The sequence below is a fragment of the Mustela putorius genome, unplaced genomic scaffold (genome assembly GCF_011764305.1).
Source record: "Mustela putorius furo isolate JIRA1106 unplaced genomic scaffold, ASM1176430v1.1 tig00003834_pilon_pilon_pilon, whole genome shotgun sequence".
Taxonomy (NCBI): domain Eukaryota; kingdom Metazoa; phylum Chordata; class Mammalia; order Carnivora; family Mustelidae; genus Mustela; species Mustela putorius.
This window is the reverse complement of record NW_025421987.1, coordinates 113,704,287-113,722,898: the sequence shown is the minus strand read 5'-3', so window position 1 is coordinate 113,722,898 and position 18,612 is coordinate 113,704,287. Positions and strand designations below refer to the sequence as shown.

The 18,612-nt window shown below is 36.7% G+C and overlaps 1 protein-coding gene across 6 annotated transcripts in view; it reads left to right on the top strand.

The window, feature by feature from the left end:
* SATB1 (SATB homeobox 1) overlaps positions 1 to 18,612 on the top strand; it is a 99,483-nt gene that overhangs the window by 39,240 nt on the left and 41,631 nt on the right. For all 6 annotated transcript variants that reach the window (XM_045088948.1, XM_045088949.1, XM_045088947.1 and 3 more), the window contains exons 6-7: positions 9,632 to 9,743; positions 11,993 to 12,447. In XM_045088948.1, coding sequence (XP_044944883.1) covers positions 9,632 to 9,743; positions 11,993 to 12,447 — 567 coding nt within the window. The remainder of the gene's footprint in view (positions 1 to 9,631; positions 9,744 to 11,992; positions 12,448 to 18,612) is intronic.

Sequence of the window (18,612 nt, the reverse complement as noted above, 5' to 3'; positions counted from 1 at the left end):
AAAGATAAGACAGATTAATTTGATTTTTCTTTGTGACCTAATGCCGACATGACATTGGTTTGTATTTATCAAGCTTGGTTAATTTAACAACAGTAACTAATAAAACACAGAAATCAAGGACATGAGTTAGCCTTTAGCCTTCTGGGAAATCTTGGTTCAGATCTGAGGGGATCCATGGACCCTGTAATGGGCTTCTGGGGGTTTGTACTGACCTAGAAGTTAAAAGTTACTTTGGAGAATATATGTGGTGAGACCTTTCAAAGGTTTCATGAGATTCCCAAAGAGAGTTTTGTGGTTCCATAAAAAGCTAAAAGCTGGACCATCTTTTCTCCCCAAGTCTCAGGCAACATGGCTTAAAATCTTAATAGCGTTCATATGAAGAAGGAATGCAGAAAGAAATATATAAATCTGTAAAGAGTTACAGAGCCCAATTCTACTACAGTTGACCTTTGAACAGCATGAGGTTAGGGACACTGACCCCTGCACAGTTGAAAATCCACATAGAAATTTTGACTTCTCAGAAGCTTAACTACTGAGAGCCTACTGTTGACCAGAAGCCTTAAGGATAACATAAACAACACACATTTTGTATGTTATGTGTATTCTATACTATATTCTTGTAATGAAGTAAGCTAGAAAAAAGAAAATGTTAAGAAAATCGTAAGAGAAAATACAGTACTGTGAAAAAAAACAACAAAAACTACATATAAATGAACCCGGGCAGTTCAGACCTACGTCGTATAAGGATCAACTATGTTTATTTAAAAAAAAAAAAAATGGAATCAAACTACTTTAGCCCTTTTATTCTGTGGCTTAACGGTTTTCAAAATACTTTATGGAGGACCCCTAGAACCAAACACAAATTAGGTATTTTTTTTCCTGCTATTCTAAATGCAGATACTAGAAATTTTAAGTAAGCAAGCATTCCCCCAAATTTACAAGTTGGTACAGAGCACCTAAAATTTAGAATCTTAGGAAACAATTTTTGCTGTAAAATAAAAGTCACTGGATTTAGATTAATTGAATGAAAAACTTCCAAAAATTCAATTTGGAGTAGTATCATGTTTAGTAACGATGGGTGTATTTTTAATAATCATGAGCAAAATACGGTGGTGGGGGTGAATACTTTAACCTTCCTAATAATATTAAAAGTGTGGTTGGGATATTTGCACTGAGTGTACAAATGGATGATGTGTCTTCCAAGTGAATGTTCTTAAGTCATTGAGGAAGACCCTTGTAGGACCTCTGTTTGAGAATACCTTTAGATTTCATAGACTCTGAAGGCTAGAAGGGACCCTGAAGGTTAGAAGGGACCTTGAAGATTATCTGGTTCAATCCCCTGCCTATTGCAGATGAACAAATGTAAGCCTCTGTGTGCAGTTAATTTGAAATATTATGTGCCCTTAGTAGAAATACATATTTTAACAAATATTTTCTAATTTAAACACTTTATTAACATATTTGATTAATTCAAATAAGAAGGTTTAGGTATGGTAAGAAAGATCTAGAATAGGTACTTATACAAAAAGAGTAGAGAATCTGATCAAAGGATATTATCTGGGCCTTATGTAAAATTACTTTAATTATGTGGAAAAGCCATATGAATTGTGAACCAACATTTTCTTTAAAAATTATGAATTGGGTACTTATTCATTCATATTTTAGGATTCATCCCATATTTTAGGATTTTATTTATTTGAGAGAGAGAGAATGACAGAGCCTAAGAAGGGGAGGGTCAGAGGGAGAATCAGACTCCTGTTCAGCAGAGAGCCTGATGCAGGACTCAGTCCGAGGACTCCAGGATCATGGCCTGAGCTAAGGCAGTCGCTTAACCACCTGAACCACCCAGACACCTGAATTGGGTATTTAAAAAATAAAATTTCTGTGTTTTGCAATGATCACACTTTCATCTTTATGAAATGTAGTAAGACCATCAAAACAGATTGAGATGTGTTCTCTTTGTGCTTCCTTTTGTATTCTTTTGGAGCTTTGTTCTGAGATTCTGTTTTTAGCATGATACTCAAGGGTTACTTTCTGTGAAAATGCCATTTTTCAGGCACTGGGATTGATCAAGATGGCAAGAGCCATAACTATGACAACTGGAGTTTAAGTAAAATTTATAAGTGATTAGTCTCTTCTCAACAAATTGAGATTCGGAATATGCCCCAGTTGTATCTCCCAAGAGAATGGCTTAGAAAGCAGTAGAGGATCCAGAGGGAAAGATTTGGGGGAACATAAGCTAACACGCACAAACAGAATATTACACTTAGAAATCCTGCCATTTGCTTCTCATAAATTGAAACCCATTTCCCTTCCTTCCCACCCCCAAATACCAGATGGGGACTACCTGTTAATTTGCAGCAAATTCCCTCCATGTCACCGTCTCATGTGATGCCTTTTTCGTAGAGCGTATTTGTAGTACTTGATATCCTTTGGGATCAAAGGAAAAATTCATTTGCTGAGAATCCCTTTTAAAATTGTACTTGAATGTGGAGTTGATTCCATTTGATCCAAAATTAAAGTTTGACCTTTGAGCTTTTCACACGCATATGAAAAACTGCTGTGGAAATTCAGGCCGTAGACAGACAGGGCATGGGGAAAGAAGAGGGACGAGTCTATGAAGTTACACTTCTCGAAAAATAAAAATGTAAAAGAATAGGGAGCCAGCAGTTTGACAGATTGTTCAGTAAATGCTCATTTTATTGAAAATTATAAAAAGGTGCTTAATGCCTCTGTGCCATTAATACAATATATAAAAAGGTTACTGTCAAGATTAGTGTTCCAGTCCTGAAAATTAACTGTAGGGTTTTATGCATCACTCTACATCAACTGAGAAGTTAAAGGTTTCTGTATGTACATTTCACATGTGCGGGCAGTTATTTCAGAAAACAATTATTTTAGACTTTATGCCAAAGACATTAGCAGTAATGTGCTTTCATTTAAAACGTGGACATAGCAGATATATATTACAGACAAGGTAGAACCATGAAAATCGCCTTATAGAATTAAACCTGAGCGAGATTATTTCCCTTGCTGTCTCTGGAGTATTCCAATTCAAAACATACATTCCTTCCTACAGAAAAAGATATTCAGATTCCTTAGTTGAAATTAATTAGCATTCAGAAACAAGATAGCATGTTTTTGGGTATTCATGAGATCTCTGTTTGAAAAAAATGTTTTTAACTTGTAGAAATGTGTTGCAACACACAGATGGGAAGAAAAAGAAAAAAAAATCTCTTTAGCAAGCACTGTGTGTAAAAGGAATATTACATTTTGCACGCTCCTGATTGCTCTGTGTAAACAGTTTTTGACATCTGTCTTTATAGTTTTCGAGGAGAGGAAGACTTTGTTAAAAGAATCATTTTTATACAGCAGTCACCATTTCAGTCTTGCTTTACCTGTATTATGAAAGCAGATGGTCTGCATGTCTTTTGAATATTTATAACTATCAAAAACAATCTCTTGCTATTCACCCTTAGGCTTATGAGATGTCAGGACTGTTCTGGTTGAAAAAAATCATCCTGGGTGTTTACAGAAAGAGGATTACATTAAGCTGAAATGACTATACATTTTCCAGTTTAATATTTGTCCATCAGCTGTTTAATCGTATTTAGATAATTGTGTAAATAAGATGTTGTAGCCTTTGCCCTCTCTGCTGATGGAGCCTGAAAGCTTTAAACATGGGTGAGCCACCATTTTGTAGATCTCTTGCTGCCTCCTCCCACCTCAGGGAAACCGTCAGCAAGTCTTTACTAAGTTTTGCTCACGATATCCCAGTCCTGTTTAAAAAATATATATATAGTGCGCAGAAAGTCAGTATGGAGAGCAGATGAAATGCTAGGGAGCTGCTGGCTTCCGGGACAGGCTGTTTAGTTTATTAGAGTATATTGTAATATGCAAATATGGTACAGCACTTCAATTACCCTTTAAAGATGACATGGCTTTCTCTTTATTCTCCATGAGCGCGCAGAGCTGGGAGGGTATTTTGGAAAACTTTTGGTATAGTGGGGGTTAACTGTTTTTTGACTGGAAGCTGAGCAATCAGAGATAACAGATTTTGCTGTGGTTGGTTGATTTGGCAGAAAAGCATGAACAGTTTTGGTTTAAATGATTGAATAACCTGATTAGCATTGTTTTGGGGTGGGTTTTTTTTGTTGTTGTTAAAGGCACAACAAAGCAATTTTAAGGGTAATCAGATCACTGCCTTTCCCCAACTGCTAAACCTTTTTTATCCCCCCCAGAAGGCCTCCCCTCTCCCTAAACCTCTTCATTGGCTACTAGGATGACCAAGTAGAAAAATAAAACAGTCTTCCTCCAGTTTCTAAATGTGTTCTAAATATATCCTTACAGCGTAGTGATATTCTAGTAGGGGTTTGAAAGAATATATAATATCTTGAAAAAGGATATGACCTCAACCAATTCCTGATGGGTTTTTTTGTGGTTTTGTTTTTTCACATTTGGAGACCTGCAGTATTTGAGAGCAAAGGTTCAGAATGTTCTAACTATATCTAAGTCAGGCTTTAGAAAAATTCCACCCTTACCTTTTCACAATTAGAAAGGTTATAAATAATGTATTTGGCTGAAAAGGAAGCTCAGCCTGTGGCAGATGGTATCATTCTAGAGTACTGGGGTTTCTGTGAAGATGGCATTCTTTCAGATCCGAACTTCAGCAGGCTCTCAGAAAGAACCGAAGCTCTTCATAGGGAGCAGACATGTGCTTTATGGATCTTAGAAAAGCTTACAACTTGGCTCCTAGGATGAGAATATTGTGTCACACTGGGGTTATGAGACCCACAGCCAATGTCTGCCAACTTTCAGATTGCGTTTCCCAGCCCTGGAAGCGGTGGGCCTATTCATTGGTTGGTGTCCTGTGTAGCATTTGAGCCCGGGATTTGAGTGGACCAAGTCTGTCAGCCTGATAATTTCCTTCCCTTGACGCTGACATTTTACGTCGACCGGCCACTGAATAGGAAACCTTGGGAGACAAGTTGTGCCTTTTTCAAAGTGCTTTGGAGAGCTTGTATAAATAGACACTGAGAGAGAGAGAGAACTGGAATAACACAACCACCGAGCTCTGCGACTTCCGAGACATCTGTGTGGATGTATTTTGAAAAACCTGGGAAGGGATCTCTTGCAAATTAATGAACAAAGTTTCTTTCAACTATGAGTTCTATCATGACAGCTAAAAGTGATGCATTTAAAAGATTCATGTGACAAGCGGCCATTGCCTTTCACCTTTAGGGACCCAAAAAAAAAAAAAAAAATTTTCTGGTAGCCTGCAGTAATGGCTAATTTCAGTGACCTTTAAACCTTTGCTTGATCACCTAATACGTACCCAGCCTTGCGGTGAGTCCAGGCCTTTCAGGGATAAGCCCCAAGACTCACAGCAGCAAGAAAAGTGCTAGGAAGGTGTTACATGCTGGATGGACCCCAGGGCAAATCAGGAAAAGCTTTGCAGAAGTGGGGATGCCTTAGCTCCGTCCTGAAGGATGAGCTGCTATTAGCCAGAGAGGGGATAGGGCATGGCTCGAAAATCCAAGTCAGAGAAGTGGTGTTTGTCTTCCTGAGGCCTGCTACCAGGTTGTAGGCCAGCCTCATAAGATAGTGCCAGATTGGAATATTGAAACAAATGGGGGAAATACTTTTTTCCTTTGGTGTTTTCTCATTCTCCCTTGACCTAACTTATAACTTAATAAATTTAGTTAGTATACTCTCTGTTCTTCATAAGAAAATGTATTTGACTTAAAATGTATCATTTGAAAAGTCTCTCTGATACTCTTCTGTTATTTAAAGCATAGTCTTTCGACTGATCTGAAATGTGATCATATAATAAAAGCCAGTGAGGAGGAGGACAGAGGGTTGTCATAGAAATTAACATCTCCTAAGTCCATACTCGGGTATGTTCCCAGCTCTGTGCTAATTGCATAACATTCACTATTTTATTTATTGTCTGTGTAAGTGTAGATAGCATCTCTCTTCAGGTCATTATTTTTCTAATAACTTGCCTAGTGCTTAGTACATAGTAGGAGTTCAGTAGGTATCTACTGAATGAATGAAAAAAAATGCCTAAAATGGAAAGGATTCTCAGAACAACCGTATGAAGTGAGTGCTGCTATGACTCCCATTTAGTAAAGGGGATTATGATAAAATGAGGGTCAGTACCTTGAACAAGGTCACACTGCCAGTGTGCTACACATTTTCGACTTAAATGCAGATATAGCTCTCCTCTTTCATCAAATGAATATTTAGTGTGTGTTTAGTAGATGCCAGACATTTGGGCTGGAAAAGAATATGGAGCCCTATAGCTGCATAAACTCACAGCTTAGTGTGATCTGTTTGAACCAGAGTCTTTTTTGATTGATGTAAGAATCCTATAAACATGGATCTTGGTCTGGGTCTGCCTACTGCACTGCTTGTCCCCATCCTCTGGGAAAAATAGCACCCCCCCTTGATTTTGTTATTTGTGTTATCCAAATAATAGGTGTTTCTTTATGATTTTCCAAATTTAAGAACCAGTACCGAATATGATCTTTCATATGCCATGTGCCCCTCAACTTTCTGAAGTCTCTCCTTCTTGCCCTTGAAACTCATAGGCTAGGCAGATGCCACACCTGAGTCTCCAATAGGGACTTTACTGCTAGGAAAAAAAAAAGGTCCTCATGCAGTGGCCACTTGAGTAGGTTAGTTGTACAGTTTACTGCATATTGTTCCAATAAAAATAGAGGTTACCCCATGTTACCTGAACTATGGACTCTTTCCCAGTCCCCTGAAAGTACAGAAAGTCAGAGAATTTAAATAGTGGCTTTGGCCTGTGTCATAACTGGTGGATTAGCCTTTTGATTTACGTCTTGCTTGGGCTAATATTTACATTAATCAGAGTTTCTTAAACACACAGCACTTGACAGAGTAGAAAGCATCCAGAAAGTCACTTAAGGACAGAGCCTTCCAAGTTAGGGTTAAACAAGGGTGGAAGGAAGCTTTGATGATCGGGCACATATGGGTATTATTTTCCACATATGGATAATAATGAACCACATAGCACTATTACATATGGGCTCCAAAGTCATAAAAATATTTCAGATGGATTGATTTTATACATACCACGTATTCTTCCTTTTGTCCCCCTATGTATTTTCCACTGTTAGTCTCCTAAATCACATGAAATTGAAGTGATCTGTTGATGTATCTGTCTCCCTAACAGATGGTAGACTTCTTACAGGCGGGGGCTGTGTCTCAATCTGCCTTTGTATCCCCAGTACCAGTCGGGCACTTAGTAGGTGTGCGGCAAAGAGCAAATTTCATATACAGAACTATTGGCAAACTGAAACAGACAATGTCTGTCAGAAACCTCGGCAGAATTTAGGTAATTCCTGTACATTTTTGAAAACTAAGAGCTAAACTACTTCTAAAACTTGTCTGTACTATTATATTGACATTTAAGAAACTGCCAGAATGTCTAGGAATAAGAGTAATAATTTTTTAAAAATTGGATCAAAATGGAAGAACATCAACTGTCACCCATTTAGAATCACCATTATCCATCAGCGGTCTCGGTAGTTTTATTACTGTCTGACTGTATCGATCCGTTATTACAGTAGAGTAAGTGTGATTGAAGCTGACGGATTGTTAACTGGATCAGGTAATCTTCTGGCTCTGGTTTTGGCAACCTTGCTAAGTATCTTTTTGTACTCTGGACTGAGGGAGGCTCTTAGTAAAATTGCAGGCCACTGGATTAATGGCAGAGAACCGCGAGCACATTAAGAATGTCTTTTTAGAGATAAAAATGTGAAAATGACTATAAAATAGAAAGTGTCCAAAAAAAAAAAAAAATTCCCGGTGCCTCGTAGGAAAGATGGTCATGTTTTATGTAAATAATATGACTCTGCAGGCGTCTGGGTAGCTCAGTGGGTTAATGCCTCTGCCTTCGGCTCAGGTCATGATCCCAGGGTCCTGGGATCGAGCCCCACATTGGGCTCTCTGCTCAGCGGAGAACCTGCTTCCTCCTCTCTGCCTGCCTCTCTGCCTACTTGTGATCTGTGTCTGCCAATAAATAAATAAAATCTTAAAAAAAAAATAATATGACTCTGGCTTATCCTTCACTGGAAATTCTTCAAAGATCCCCAAGAGTTACATATTACAGGAATACGTTCATGTTACAAAATTAACACTGATATTGGATGTCAGGAGAATCAAAAATAACCAAAAGAACTTTAAATTAGAAGTAGCTTAAAGAAGATAATGATACAAAAATACTTTTGTCCCCAAACTGGCTTTTCTGGTTGTTCCCTGCCTCCCAAACAATGCTGCATTCTGTAAACTATTTCACCATAGACCAACTGAAGTCTGAAATGTGAGTTCTCACGTTTCTATACAGATGAGTGGGGGGCGGGTGGGTGGTGCAACTCTAATTATTCCTAAAATGCAGTTGGAAATTAGTTGAACCGCTACTAGGTAAATGGGCATTAGGATTAAAAATAACAATGAGTTAAGTTACTGAAATTACCATAACCAAAATTTGCTGGGAAGAAAACATTTTTGTTTGTTGAAAATAAATTAAAAATTTAAAAAAATGAACTCCCAAATTATTTTCATTCCTGTCTTTGTTTTTATATGTTAAACTGTTGACTTTGTTTTCAGGGTTTTTGTTAAAAGCGGAGTGAAGACAAATGACAAAATAGGTCATTTTCTTTTCTGTGGTATCTTTGAGAATTAGTAAGCATGAAATGTGTATATTTTTAAATTTTATGGTTAGTTTGAAATGCAGAACTTGGCTTTACTGTACTTGAAGCTAGCGGTAAGATTGTAGAATGTTTCTTTCTCTGAATGAGGATCTCTGTGAATAGTTTTTTTTTTCTTAAATGTGGTCAGTTAACCTTTAAAGAGTGCTGATTGGAGTAGAAAGTACAAATGGTGTTTCCCAAACTTTATGCGCACTCAGATCCCCTGGGGATCTTGCTAAACTGTAGGGCCCCAAATTATGCATTCCTTTTTTTTTTTTTTAAGACTTTATTTAGCAAGGTGGATTGGGGGCAGAGGGAGAGGGAGAAGAAGCCCTCTTGCTGAGCAGGGACCCTGATGCAGGGCTCCATCCCAGGACCCTGAGATCATGACCTTAGCTGAAGGTAGACACTTACCCAACTAAGGCACCCAAGCGCCCCCCAAATTAGGCATTTCTACTAGACTTCCAGGTGATGCCAAAATTGGTGGTCTCTGGGCCATACTTTGAATAGCAAGGGTGTGGAGTACAGTCTCTTAACTTCAAAGTAGTGTTTATGAATTATAATCATAAAATCATCTTCACGTACTTGGATTTATTGGGATCAGTGAAGGTTTGTCAGCCTAAGAATAGATGACATTGATAGAAGTTCCATAAATACTAGAGCAAAGTCTGTTGGTTTGATAGCTTTATACTGGTCTCAGTGGACTTTTGCTTTGTACATAAATAAGCATTTGAGACACTACTTAATGAATTTTAAGAAGCCGAGGCTTTAGGCCAAAGTGCAAAACAGAAATGTACTGGTACTCAGTTAATTAAAAAAAAAAAAAAATCCCATTTATACAATTGGAATCATTTTTGTGTTCCATCTTGTGCCGATATGTATTACAAATGTTTCCCCCCCTCTTCATGCAGAGTATGATTTCTTCCATTGTGAACAGCACTTACTATGCAAATGTCTCAGCAGCAAAATGTCAAGAATTTGGAAGGTGGTACAAACATTTCAAGAAGACAAAAGATATGATGGGTAAGCAAAAAACTGTTGCAGTGGTGGCTACATACCATTATGTGTCATTTGGGGGTTTATCAAAGTCACATCTAAAGCCAGGTCTTGTGATTGCCCAATTAGAGATCAATTTAGAATGTTTCTTTGAGGGTGGGGAGTGGGTATGAGTATAATGAGATAATTAAATTCAATAAATGTTTGTGTTTAAATCAGGCAAACTGACTTGGTTGTCAGACATGCAGGAAATCGAGGCGGGAGGAGGGAAGCTGTCATTTTTTAACATCTCAGTGAAGACCTAACCAGGCCTTGAATGACTAATATTAGCTGTGATTTCTCTCAGAGATAAATCATGCTTTTATGTGTTTTGTTTTTGTTTGAGAGAAAGTGCCTATTTTTACACCCAATTTTAAAGGAAATTAAATTGTATTTATAGTTTCCACAATTGAGATCAAGTGATTTTTATAGGTCTCATCGCCTGCCCCTCTAGATAGGCACTTCAGTGAGCACACTGCTTTACCGTCCATACCGGAGTCCTCATGACACTATTTTTCAACTTTTAATTCTAGTATGGCTGCCCATCTTCACATGTAACTTCAGATCACTATGCGTTATGCAGTAAATGCGTTAAAAATTAGTGGCAGTATAACAAAAACGGCAGATAAAAGTTGTGTGTTGAGCCCGAGCATTGAGGTTATGATGTTTTCTCTCTCTTGAGTTTGCTAGTGTTACAAAACCAAACACTGTGATCAAGGTTAATGTTTTAATTTCTATTAATGTTTTCTTTCATGTACTTGTACCTTCCCAATAATATAGGAATGGTATGTTTAATATGCATAGCATTGTGCCCTGTTTTAAATCTGTTTCTCTTTCCTTCCATTGCATCCATTTAATAATAACAAGAATGACTTCTCCTAAAGATTTTAAGAAATAAGAGAACCTGAATTTTGAGCATGTTTTAGCTTTTAATATTTGAAGCAAAGCCATCCATCTACCAAAACAGATTCTTTGCCTTTTATAGCTTAGAGCTGTAATGAAGACAATGCATCATTTTTGGAATAATTGCTTGAATTACTATTCCCTGTGAATGGCCCACTTGGGCTGATATCACTGGTAGAAATGGAAGGTTTCTTTCCCAATTCTTAGTTATATTTTGCATATATCAGTGATTATGGCAATGTGATAAGTTCCTCTAAATATAAAGCCTGAATATTTAATAAAAAGAGAAATGATGATTAAAATCAAGCCAGAGTATACTTGAGAAACATGGTGTGCTATTTGGAGAAGACTCACCTATTTACATACACCAACCATGCTCGGCCTTTCCATTTAAGAGCATCAAACCAGTCGCTTCCTTGCGGCAGCAAAGCATTTGACATACTTACAGCTGACTCTCAGCCAATCCACATTAGGGACCTAGCCAAGGGAGAAGCATTCATCCTGGTAGGTGGTAATAAATTGCAAAATCATGACAGTATCACCATTGTACCAGGATGACTCCCCACCCCTTTCTTGAAAGATTGTCTTTAGCATCTGGTGATAGCCATAGCTTCTTCAAGAGACATTTGGATCTTAGCAAAACTGGGTATACTGGCTTGCAATACAGTAAATCATTTGCTTCATTCTCTTGCAGATATACCTGCCACCCATGATAGTTAGAATTAAATGAAGCAAGCCATATAAGATACTCAACCCAGTGTTCAATATGTACTCAGTTATTGTTACTTATCATTATGATCACTTTATTTATTATATTGATTACTTCTTCATATATTCATGGCTAGGTAAAAATTGAACATAGATAACATTTATGTCCTCTCTTCCCTTTCAAACCTTTTGCCTCGAGTAATAACAGTTAATATATATCATGGGAAAATACACATATATTTCTTTTTGCTTTAATGCATGTATTTTCTTAGCTCTAGTTCTTATTAAACAATCAGTGTTCTTCTAGAAGCTATCTTAATTTAAAATAACCATTGCTTATAAGCCTTCTTGGAGAATTAGAATTTAAAAATATTAATTTTATGCCTTAAGTCTAACTGCATTATATAACTAGACATGAAGTACCTGACAGTCCCCTTTTCAGAGTTTGTAGAATTGTGCGGAAGAGGGAAGTAAAAACTTGGGCGTTGAGTTCCATCTTGAAATTTTCTTAGTTTAATTGGGTCTTTAATGTGCCCTGTGCCTACTGTCTCTGTTTAGAAAATGGTCAGAAATCCTTATCAGCGTACCCATCACTGTTAACATGACTTTCCTTTTGTCTGCTTTAGTTGAAATGGATAGTCTGTCTGAACTATCCCAGCAAGGTGCCAATCACGTCAACTTTGGCCAGCAGCCCGTCCCAGGGAACACAGCCGAGCAGCCTCCATCCCCCGCGCAGCTCTCCCATGGCAGCCAGCCCTCTGTCCGGACCCCTCTACCGAACCTGCACCCTGGGCTCGTGTCAACGCCCATCAGTCCTCAATTGGTCAACCAGCAGCTGGTGATGGCTCAGCTGCTGAACCAGCAGTATGCAGTGAATAGACTTTTAGCCCAGCAGTCCTTAAACCAACAATACTTGAACCACCCTCCCCCTGTCAGTAGATCTATGAATAAGCCTTTGGAGCAACAGGTTTCAACCAACACAGAGGTGTCTTCCGAAATCTACCAGTGGGTACGTGATGAACTGAAACGAGCAGGAATCTCCCAGGCAGTATTTGCACGTGTGGCTTTTAACAGAACTCAGGTCAGTTTTGTTTTGTTAGTAATGGTTCTCTCTTTTATTTTTCTCCCTTCTCTGTTTAGTCCTTTACTAATGCTGATTCTTTTACTTTGTTTTAACATTTAATCCTTGTCGTGTGGTCACACTGTCTGTTCTTGGTGGTGCCTAAGTTTTATCACTCCTTTCCCTCTCATAAACCTCCTTTACCAAGAAAGATACAGACCAACGACTCAAGGGCCTTGAAAGGATAAATTCATTGTCAAATATTTTTCAAATGGTCATTACCTATGCTTTTACATAGTGAAATCATAGGCTGGTAGTAGAAGCAGATTGAGAAGCATTTCATGACTTGGTCAGGGCCATTGGTAGGACTCTGAGCTTCTAGCCTACTATCTTTCCTGTTACCCCCGTATCAGACATAAATATGTTAACATCCCCGGTTTATGTTCCTCTACAATTTTTGAGGCCGGAAATCCCCCAAAACATTGTGGTACTCAATAAATAGCAATTTCTACCCTTTAATTTGAACAGCCATTGGGGAGGAGGTTATACAGATATGTATACATAGGGCCTGTTAACCTGAAGTGTTTCTTAGCTTTGTCTTCTCCCCTCTTTACATTATTATTAATGTTCCTCCAAACTTCATTCTTTAGATCAGAAACCACCAAATATTTTCTGTAATTGCCCAGATAGCAAACATTTTAGGCTTTGAGGGCCATAAGCGCTGTGTCACAGTGTCTGGTGTTAGGCAGCCATGGACAATGGGTGAATGGATGTGAGTGTCCTAGTGTTTCAGGAAAACTATTTACAAAAAACAGGCCCAGGGGTAGCTTTGGCCTTCAGGCCTTAGTTTGCAGACTTCTCCCTGAGATCTACATACTCCATGTTCACACCTTTAACCTCCTGGGCAAATACCTGTGAAGATATTATCAGCAGGGAAGATGTTTAGAGGGACCTGGAGAAAGAGGTAGTAAGATATGGGAAGGCCTTAAGATGAAAAGTCTGAAACAAATCCATTCTATTAAATTGTGAATGAGAGGATTTTTTTTTTTTTTAATTTCTTTTTTTGGAAATTAGTATAGTTCGTATGGTTTTTATTTTTGGCCCAGGCACACTAAAAAAACCAAGAGAACATGTAACTTTGAGTAGAAATGAGGACATTATGTCCTTTCAACTTTCTTGTTTTACCACTGTTCTTTCGTCAATTTGTTTTTTTGGCCTCATACTTTCCTTTCATATTTAAGTTATTTTGTTTATTACATGATTATAACAATGAGATTCTGGTACAAAAATAATCTAGTATTAATTCCTTATTGGCAGAGTTTCCATATCAAGGAGAATCCCAGCAGTGACTTATTTTTGGCTTGCTTTAACTGCATTGAAGTTAGGAGGCCTGATAAAGCCTTTAACTAAATCAGTATTTGTTTTCACTTTCTTTATTTGTATTTTTTGTGTATCATTTGTCTTTTTTAAAGGGGAGTTGCAGAAGGTTATGTATCAGATTAAAATTGTATGATTTTACTTACTTCTCTATTTTTACAACTTAAAAAATGTGTTCATTATTAGCCAGTAAATTTCATGATACCATATTCATTGGGAAGTAATTATTTAAAAAATTAAATGAATGAATGAATGAATCAAGAGTGAACTTCTAGAAAATCCTGTTTCTAGCAGCATTCTGTATCTTTGGAAATAGCAGTAACTTCTAGTATTTCTCAGTACTGGGAAAAAAATAGGTCTCTACATAAAAGATCAGTAAAATGCTTGTCAATTTAATTGAAAACCCACAAAGCCAACATTGACATGAACACAAATGAAATATAGATTTACTGATAAGTGTTTTAAAAATTGAGCAATGTGTTATTTTTTAAAGCACTAAAGAATGTATTTTATATGGTAAAGAATGACAAGAGAGGTTAGCTGAGGGATGTGTGAAGTGACTATCCGCCGGTACTGTTTTTCTTCTCTTGGGTTGTGATGTCACACGACTACTCTGAAGAGCTGACCACTTGTTCTGCATCTGGTTCTCACAGTGACTGATTCCATGGATATCTCTAGGATTTTTGCTGGGAAGAAGGCAGAATTAGAATTTGCTCTCTTTTTATGCCATATTAATCTCTTTGAAAAGAGAGTTTATCTCTGTGGTTAACATCAAAAACAGTGACTTACATTTTTGTGAAGGTGGTAGGGGAATGAAACAGTGACAGCTTTGGTATCGAGCTCTCTTTATTTAAAATAGCTAATTTAGAAGAAAGTTACTACCATAAAAATTATTTGGAGCCCAGGGTAATAGAGGGATTTGGTTTTAGACCTTTATATTAGTAATTGGTATCCTCAGTCGAAGTGGATATTGGCCATATTTGAAGCTGTTTGACTTTAATTAGCGTAATTGTCTATGTATATTTAAGTGTTCACTTTTTGGGAACGAGCTTTTGAACATGCAAGCATACATGTGTTTTTGGTGGTCATTCTTAAAAACCACACACGCGCGCACACACACAGCTGCATTTATTTTAATGATTATACATTCATATGAATGCATGTAGTGTGTTTATTTCAAAGTGTATGCATTTCAATAAAAGCAGGTGCAGAGTGAGAGTGTATGGTGTGAGTGTGGAGTACGAAAATACACATGCTAATGCATATGTATAGACAAGGAGCTCTGCAGTTAAATCGCACATCACACATTTGTGTGCACTTATTACAATGTGCAATTCCAAATCCAAGTTTTAAAAAATAATGTAAAATATGTACATGCAAATGCAAAGTTATGATATGAAGAGATAAAGAAACTGGTATCCTATAAACAGTATGTTAAAACATTAATATAATAGATAATACTCTCATGAATTTAGACCATTTTAGTCATTGACAGCTCTGTGCAGTTTTAAAATCCTGGATTTCGTGTCCTAAGTCTTAGCGGAAGAATTTTCTCATCATCCTAACTGGGTCTCCTAATAAAACCCCCTCTCAAGACTTTCACACTTGACTATTAAAAAAGAAAAAAAAAGTTTACCTTTTCTGAAAATTTATGGTGAAATTTATATAATTACTGTTCTAAGGACTTTTTCCCCTTCTGAATTGATGGACATATGTTCTTTAATTGCTACTGAAGATACCAGCTTTTAGCATATGTCATTCATTCAGTTATGCCTACTTGATGTCTTTTTAATGGAAACCTATGGCTAAAAATAATTGCCAAAGCTTCTAGATTTATACTTTTCAGTTCACTTCTCTGTATTATTGCGATTTAAGGATGGTGATAGAAGCAAATATATTCATTAGTGCCTTTTTAAAAAAAAATAAAACCCAGAGTTTAACTCTGATCCCATTCTGTGGCTTTTTCCCCTTTTTTCTCCCCCCCCCCCTTGTCTTTGGCACACTTTATTTTCCAGTAAAATAAAGAATGAAGATGGATTATTCAAAACTGATAACAGTAATGGACCATCATGTAATGTTTTATTGAATTTGAGTTCTGTAAATTATGTGGTGGAGAGAAATTTGCCTGCTTAAGTATAACAGAAATTGCTACTGTGTTCCTATAATTCTTCACAGTGTAATTTAAGGAAAGTCCACTATCCATATCACTATTGAATAAAAGGTAAAAAGGTGCTATTACCCCAACGTGACAGCTCTCGTTTAGCCTCCCAAGCGACAGAGATAAATGCGTCTGCTTATAACTTACTTGGCAGGAGTCCAAGGTAGTAGGTGGAGTTGAAAATAGTCTTTCACCTGGACATATGATTAAAAATCCACAAAAAACAGAGGCAGGTAGTCTTGAAGAATATTGTACGTATTTTCTTTTTAGAGAGGGAGGTTTCATGAAATCATATTTTCCTTCTGAGGGCTTTGAAGTTCCATGAAGCTGATAAAATCTATTTGAATCAGTGATTACGTTCAAAGAGGAGACAAACAGGAGGCCAGACAGGCCTTTTGTTCTGATTGGCAGTCTCTTTCGCTTATCTGCTGTTTTAAAGAATTCATAATTAGCTTTTGGAAGTACTGATAATATTTATTGAAGGTTTTTTCTTTCTTTTACAATTACTAATGAATTTTACTTGTAATAACTTGTAAACTCTTTTTGGAATGTAAAAAAGGTTTAGGAATTCATCAGTAAGTTCACTCTTTAAGTGAAAAAAATTAGAATACTCACTTAACCCCTATGTAATGACAATGCAGAATAATTCTGTTTTTATGTATAAAGCATATAGTGCATTATTTGAAGATGTAAAGTCCAAATGAAAAGCAGAGTCTCATTTCCAATATTAATATTCATGAGTTGTTGGTAACTTAGTACATAACACAAATTCTCAAGTTCTTTTCAGAAACAAGAGTGACTGATGATTTTGTTTGACTTTATTCAGTAAATTCACTGAGGACCTATGGTGCACAGTACTGATGATAATGTTTCAGTCCTGGTGTGTTCTCTGAGATAGCAAGTAAGGTACATCATGACCTTGACATATGACTTTAGCACGAAGAAAAGATTTTGGTAATAGATACCTCTTAACTCTTCACAGGGGATTACTACAAATGGCCTTGACCTAAATCTGAAGTATATTTTTGACTATGGGAAATAAGAAAGAGGGACCATGTACATCTTGATGCATAAATGTACCTACTCAAATAACAACAACTCGAACAGGATGAGAACATGCATTCTGGGGGAGGGGGATAATTAACACATTCTAATCAAAACATTTTCTAGCAATATTTTCAAGCATTTCCACCAGGGGGCACTCCCCTCATTGAAAGCCTGGGCCAAAAAAAAAAAAAAAATCCAAAGGTTTCTAAAACACCTGACACTGTCTACACTAGCTGCTTTAGAGCTCTTTGAGTGTTCATTTGAAATATCTCTTTAGACCTTAACATACTGCAGGCAGAAAAACTGCACTTGCTGCAGTAGAATAATTAAGTGGAAATAAACGCTTTGCCCCTAAAATACTTTAAATGCTCTACTGGGAAGTCATACCAACATCAGAATATGGATAGAGGAAATTTTAAATTTTCTCCCAAGTGACCTACTATCTTCTAATTTAAGCATGCAGGAATGACTAAGTTTCATATTAACACGACTTGATAGGGAATATTTTATGTATTTTTTCATGTGTTTTCTTTTCTCACTATAGTTCTCTGCTGTCTCAGAAAACATTTTTAATAGAGATGATAGAGTATTTTTTATTTGAAATTTATAAATGTCTAATTTCAAATTTCCCAAATACAGTAACATGCTGAGTATTTATAGGATCTCTTTTGACCTAATCTTTTTTTTTTTTTTAAATTTCTGAACAGGTAAGGTAGTTAAGTGTCTTACAAAATGCCATATAACTTTTCATTGAAGCCTTACCTTGATTAAATTAAGAATTTCCATTAGAATTTACCATGAGTAGCATATCTTAGTTCTTAAGTTTCTATTAGTCATTTACAATTTTTTCCTTTTGTGGTCTGAATACACATAATTAATCCACATAGTAAATATTTATCAAACATTTATGTGGTAGGCATTGTGCTGGGATGACAGAAATGAATATTAGGTTATTCTACTCAAGGAATCGATAACATTGTTTTTAACTATATTGTACATTTTGTTGATTTCTTTGTAGTTCATATATATTGCTTTGCCAAGCACCTCTTCTAATATATGACATTTGATGGGGAAAAGTAGAGAGCAAGGACTGTTTTTTTACACCTCTTTTCAGGCATTTTTTTGAGACCTGTATTTTTCGGTTTCAATGTGACACATCAGAAACACAGTCAATCTAATTAGTTGGCCTTGTGCAAATTAAATAGCTGGATGATTGACTGCCTGTTTGACTGAATTTTAGTTAAATTGACTGGATGTTTTATTCTTGTATAAACACAGTTGCAGCATTACTTGTCAGTCTTATGAATGAAAGAACATGCACCCTTCATTCTTCAGTCACATTTTTTTAATGGGGAAACTGAAAGTTCAGGTCCACTCTTCAGGTTTCGGATGCAGGACCAAGTGAGAGACTAAAATTTACCTGTAAGCCCCCTTGGCCTATTGGATGTTCTTTTGAGTCATTTTTAAAGTGGACAGTGTTTTATATTGTCTGCGACTAGATGTTATATGTAGGTAATATAGTACCTTATCCCTGAGGAATTAGGAACAAAACTAGGTTTGCACTTCCAGGGAATCATGAAAAATTTCAAATATTGTTATCATCT